The 6,464-nt window shown below is 37.6% G+C and overlaps 1 protein-coding gene across 1 annotated transcript; it reads left to right on the top strand.

Annotated features, from left to right (window-relative positions):
- Nucleotides 1-2,594: 2,594 nt before the first annotated feature.
- On the top strand, nucleotides 2,595-4,127 carry LOC134244477 (uncharacterized protein K02A2.6-like). Its single transcript, XM_062726745.1, has one exon. The coding sequence runs from the start codon at nucleotides 2,595-2,597 to the stop codon at nucleotides 4,125-4,127; it is 1,533 nt and encodes a 510-aa protein (XP_062582729.1).
- The last annotated feature ends 2,337 nt before the right edge of the window (nucleotides 4,128-6,464 follow it).

The raw sequence follows: 6,464 nt of genomic DNA, 5'->3' as shown, positions 1-6,464 counted from the left end.
GGTGGGTGTTTGCATTCACTTCTCAAGGTAGATCATTGATGTACACAAGAAATAGCAATGGACCTAGTACTGTCACTTGAGGTTCTTTTGGGGTTACTTGTGCTGATTCTGACAAGATGCCTTCCACTGCAACATGGCGTGACGCTAGGATTTGTTGCTTAGGAATGACTCTATCCAAGAAAAGTTACGCCGCGGATTCTATAGTGGTACTTTTGTCCCGAAACAGAGATTGCTGTACTGGACATTTAAAGTATCAGATATCATGTCCATTCGTACCAAGATGCTGTCAAAGATATAACTGTAAAATCATATATAATTGTTTTAAACAATAAACCTTATATTTAGTATATCATAGGTACTTTTCTAAATACATCAGAGTAACTCCCCTTTGCTCACAAACTGTTTCGTATAACGAAGGTAAAGGATTTCAGAACATTTTCTAAATGACAGTCCCTACAATGAAGGTCCCTTCTTAATCATTTCAGGTATGGCTTTCAGTAGTACATTTCATGGATATATTATACTCTTCCTCGATCGGGAGGAGGAATTGTAAAACGTGCCTATTCTGACGGTTAGGATCCTTGATCTCTGATCCCCCCCCACACACACACACACCTTCCAACCCTAGTGATGATACGTGTCTCCATTTTACGGTGCTCTAATCTTCATGTATTTATTTTTGGGGATTTTGCATAACAAGTAGCAATCGATTCCAAATTAAGCAATGAATAGTCCCTGGAAATAATGGGGGGATCTGTCATTATTGACGATGAAATAAATCAAGGACAGGCTTTTGAGACCTACGAGTAACTATAGCAGATCTATTAGATAACGTGAGAGGATCAAAGTGATCAAATAGACGAGGAAATAGGAAAGGGACTCTCAGTTTGCTTCCAAGTCTTAAATTTTATTTCATTTCTTAATTTGCCTAAAAATATGAGTAATCCATTTTGTTAAGAAAAATTTTTATTAAAGTAACGCATTTTAACTAATTTTAACATTTTATAGAATGTCCCTTCCTATACACACACTACAAGGGTAAGTTCCTAATTGAACGTTTTTCATAAATAATTATTTTAGAAGAGGGTAGGAAAGATTTTTGTCTTTTAAATTAAATAGTATTAAGGTAAGATTAATTTCTGTTAAAAAATTGTGGTTTAGAGGTCAAAATAAAAGCAAATCTTATAAGATATGCGGAATGTTTAATAATAATGACTTTCATTTACCACGCAACATAAAATCTACAGACCATTAAATATGCATGATATACCAGTGGCGGACCATTCGTGCGTTCTTCACACGAAACATGCATTTCAGTACTGATACACGTGTTGTCTGTAGTCCTGGCGGAACCCAAACGACACTTAAATCTGTAAGAAAAAGCTGGAGCCTCAAACTAAACTAAACTGTCGCTAGAACTAACTTATCAGTCTTCCTTTCGACCTTGTAATCGCCCGATATTTAGATTTTTACTAAACATTTTTATTGCTACACCTGAACAAAGTCATAAACACAGTCGTACTGAACTTTTTGATACAAAGAATGAAATTAGCAAAAAGTTTATGTAAGACACCAGAACCAGCACAGATTTATCTCTTAGATTGCTCTCATTACGATATTTAATGCAAAACAGAAGAAAAGGAATTTCTATGAAGAGAGAAATATCAAACGATTCGTATAAAAGGTTTGATATCATAGTGGTCAGAAAATATGTTGATTTCTCTTGAAAAGAATGGCAATTTCGCACAAAATATGCCGGCTTCAATTGGAAAAAAGGACAACACCGGTACCGGTCAGAATATAAGATTGATTGCCTGTTGATTTACATCCCATTCGAGATTTTTTTTACTCATATAGAGACGTCACCATATACCGGTGAAGGGCTTCAAATTTGGACCTTTACTCGGCACTCAGGGCCATTGAGCAGAGAGGAATCTTTATATCGTGCCAACGCCTGCCGCTGACACGGGGCCTCGGTTTTTAAGGTCTCATCCGAAGGCCCTGCAACTTTCACTTCAAAATGCGAAGCGCATGGCAAAGGAACAGTTGCTACTCATTTTTTATCGACGGCCGAGATTCGAACTCACGACCTCCCGATCACGAAGCGAGCGCTCTACCAACTGAGCTAACGTGAACGGTCGTCAGATTATAAGAAGGACAATATGTCGAACCGGTCCAAATATAAAAGGCACCATGTTTTACTTGTCAGAATATGAGAAGGGCAATATGTTCTACCGGTCAGAAAATTAGAAGTGCAATAAGTCCTACCTGTCAGAATCAGTTGTGAAGGATAATGCATGAGGACACTACATTTCTGAATGTTTGCTTGAATCTTTTATGCATATACATGTACACTAGTGTTGTATCCGGAATTATTATATCTGTCTATGTTTGGTTTATCTGTTACTATTACATCGCGCATGAATATCTTCTGTAATAAAGTAGTTCACAATGGCTGCGCTCTTGTCAATACACATGTGCTCATGCTAAAGTAGCACGAAAACACAACAAATTGGCGACGAGGTAAACTTTTTAAACCGTTCTTGTCTGATATTATAACCCGCCCGTTTGGATCTGTGGTGTTAATTCGCAAGATGACTTCATTTGGATTGATCGGAAAAATTGAACCATTTGACGAGACAATCGAGTCCTGGGAGTCCTATGTGGAACGTTTTGAACAATATTTCGAGGTCAACGAGATTGACCCTGGGAAGAAAGTATCTTCGTTATTGTGTCTAATTGGTGGAAAACTGTATTCCCTGCTTCGTGACCTGACATTCCCCGACAAGCCAGCCACGAGAACATACCAAGAACTGGTAAGACTACTGAATAACCATTTGTCTCCTAAACCCATTAAAACGGCAGAGCGCTTTCGCTTCGATAAAAGAGACCAAAAAGAGGGGGAAACTATCACAGAATATGTAGCGCAATTAAAGAAATTATCCATACATTGTGTCTTTAATGCGTCATTAAATGAAAAGCTTAGAGACAGAATAGTGTGTGGTGTAAGAAATACACAAATTCAGAGACGATTGCTGTCAGAAAAAGATCTATCATATGAAAAGGCGGTTGAGATAAGTCTCGCAATGGAAGCCGCAGCTAAAGACGCCACAGAATTACAGAGTAAAAACAGGACAGAGACAAGGGCCGTGAACAGATTGCATGTGAAAAACAGACATTCAAAACCGAGTGATAAGAAAGACAGAAAGCAGTGCTATAGATGTAATGGCAATGGGCATGTTGCACAGGACTGTCGTTTCAAAGATACGGTGTGTCATAACTGTCATAAACGTGGACATATTCAAAAAGCATGCCGCTCAAAACCTACAACCCCTAGGAAACCCATTCAAAGGAAGAAAACTGTAAATTTTGTAGCTGATGATTCTCAGGATCCAAGTGATGACAATTACATAGCCAGTCTGGAACTTAACAATTTGGCAAGAAAGGATATTATCTGGATCCAGCTGAAAATAAACGGAAAGACGATGAAGATGGAACTTGATACTGGTTCTGCTGTGTCAGTCATGGCGAAGGGGGAGTTCCGAGAAAAGTTTGGAAACCTAAATTTGAAAACCCCGGACATCACGCTACGCACATATTCTGGAGAACACATCAAGCCAGTGGGTTATATAGATGTGCTAGTTGAATATGATGACACGAAAGAGACATTACCCTTGTATGTTGTTCGTAAAGGAGGACCAGCGCTTCTCGGCAGAGATTGGTTGAAGGAAATTCAACTTGACTGGAAAGTGATCAAAGAGACACATGCCGTAAACACTGTAAATCCACCAAACATTAGTGAAATTTTGGAGAAATACAAGGATGTGTTTAGTGATGATGTGGGAACTGTCAAAGGTATCACAGCCAAGCTGTCACTCAAGGAAAACAAGCCCAAATATGTCAAGGCAAGGACAGTGCCATTTTCCTTAAGAGCAAAAGTTGAGGAAGAACTTGACAGACTGGAAGCAGAGGGAACACTTACCAAAGTCCAACATAGTGACTGGGCAACTCCAATCGTACCTGTCTTGAAGAAAAACGGAAGTGTAAGAATTTGTGGAGATTTCAAGGTCACTCTGAACCCGCTACTTAACGTCGATCAATATACGACGATATTTTTGCGAATATGAACGGAGGAACACATTTCTCCAAGATCGACTTGAAACAAGCATACTTGCAACTTCCTGTGGATGAAGCATGCAAAGAACTACTGACCATAAGCACACACAAGGGATTGTACCGCTATAATAGGATGGCCTTTGGAATTGCGTCTGCACCAGCTATTTGGCAGAGGACAATTGAGCAAGTCTTACAGGGCGTTCCAGGGACCCAGTGTATTTTAGACGATATGGTCATCACAGGAAAGACTGACGAGGAACACCTCAGAAATTTGGACATGGTTTTGAAAAGACTAAGTCAGTATGGTTTGCGTGCAAACTTAAAAAATGTGAATTCTTCAAAGAGAATATAACATTTTGTGGACACATGATTGACCGACATGGTCTACACAAGACACCAGAGAAGATTGATGCTATAGTAAAGGCACCTACACCAACCAATGTTTCCCAGCTAAGATCATTCTTAGGTTTGGTGAATTATTATGGTAAATTCTTACCTGACTTGGCAACTGTACTTAGACCCTTACACACGTTACTGCAGAAGGATAGTCGTTGGGAATGGACTGAGGCCTGTGAGAAGTCATTCAACAAGGTGAAGGACTTGGTAGCTTCAGACTTGGTGTTGACACACTACAATCCAGATTTACCAATTTCTCTAGCATGTGATGCATCACCCTATGGACTTGGTGCTGTTATTTCTCATGAGTTACCTGATGGTACCGAGAGACCAATCGCATTCGCCTCACGTACTCTAGCACCAGCAGAGAAAAATTACTCCCAAATTGATAAAGAAGCCTTGGGAATCATATGGGGAATTAAGAAATTCCATTCTTACCTGTTTGGCAGAAAATTCAAGTTGATCACAGATCATCAGCCTCTGATACACATCTTTAGTCCTCAGAAGGGCGTTCCAGTAACTGCTTCATCAAGACTACAAAGATATTCTCTTTTCTTGTCTGCATATGACAAAATTTGCCAGATCGGTACTAGTGTATATAACATGCCATTATTTCCAAAACAGTGGGATTGGCAAATGTCTTGGTATTATGAAAAGACCCTTTTATGACTTTCTTTTCTTTTCCGAAAACCAATTTCAATCTGTGCACTGCACACTATTTTTGCCCAGATATGAAATGCTTGATCACTAAGGGTGGTCTGTGAGGTTACCACAGGATTAGTCCCCCTGTTATAAATCAAATAACAACAGTTATTGGCTCTCATATAGCATAATAATCATTTGATGTATTAGTGTTGATTATTCCAAATCCACTCAACTTCCGGTTGACCCAGTTTTGTTGTTTTCATTATTTACAGATTTCTCTAAAGAAACCCCTATGCAAACGCCACAATGTATTTTTTAGCATTCTCTTTCAGCGTTAAATGCCGAAAACGTTTTCAACTTTTTTCTGAGTTTATTTTTGTACAAATGTAAACAACTCAAATACAAAGAAAAAATTGAAATTATTTTCATCGAAAATGGAATAGACACAATTTGTTATCTTTTCTATGAATTGGTCACATTTGAGTAAACATTGTAGTTATTTATAATGTTTGACATTAATATGCATTATATTTTATTAAAATAACATTTTTATATATCAAATACATCATAAACAGGTTTTTAAAAGTAAAATGTCAATTCTCTTAGGTGGTGCGTTAGCAATTTTGTCTGGTGTATATACAAGATGATTGTATTGATTTAGTGTTACAGATTATTGAATGACACCTTTATCGTTTCTGAGATCTCCACGATTGTGAAAGGTGCATTGTAATTCTCTATAGGGAAGTGGTTTTAGTGGATACTATTACATTTATTTTTACTTGAATTTTACATAATACGTTGATTTTTTTGTCAGACAATGATTTTATTGAACATGAACAACATACAGTATATGTTTACAAAACTTTTCTAAAACGATCCTTGAAATCACAAGTTCTGTCAGATTACTTTCACTTTTAGTTGTAAAAAAAGAATTTGATGATTGAAAAACTTTAATTTGTGTAGAATTTCATTTCTCGAGATATCGCGTGGACATTAAAGTGTTACAAACAGTCAGAAATACAGAATCACAGACGGACAGACAGACCGAAATTAATATCCCCCACGTCCAGCAGAGGACAACAAACGAGCATACCAATCCACTTGTATCTCTTCCCGAAGTATCCCTTGTATGCCTCAATAAGTCAATTTGCTAAGATGGCAGAGAAAAATTTCGGATTCAGTAGAAATATAAGAAAAAATTGCGAAAGTTTTGAATGTCCATATATATTAGAGATACTTTTATATCTAGAATATTTTATGTGTCTATTTGGAGTGAATTGGTGGCCTTGTATATTTTATTGATATAT

Source organism: Saccostrea cucullata, unplaced genomic scaffold, assembly GCF_032062105.1.
Source record: "Saccostrea cucullata isolate Sc308-1 unplaced genomic scaffold, CSIRO_AGI_Scuc_v1 ctg5447, whole genome shotgun sequence".
Taxonomy (NCBI): Eukaryota; Metazoa; Mollusca; class Bivalvia; order Ostreida; family Ostreidae; genus Saccostrea; species Saccostrea cuccullata.
This window is presented reverse-complemented; position numbering and strand designations above follow the sequence as displayed.

Excerpts from the sequence above, each read along its gene's own strand:
- LOC134244477 (XM_062726745.1), top strand. The coding sequence starts at position 2,595 with ATGACTTCATTTGGATTGATCGGAAAAATTGAACCATTTGACGAGACA.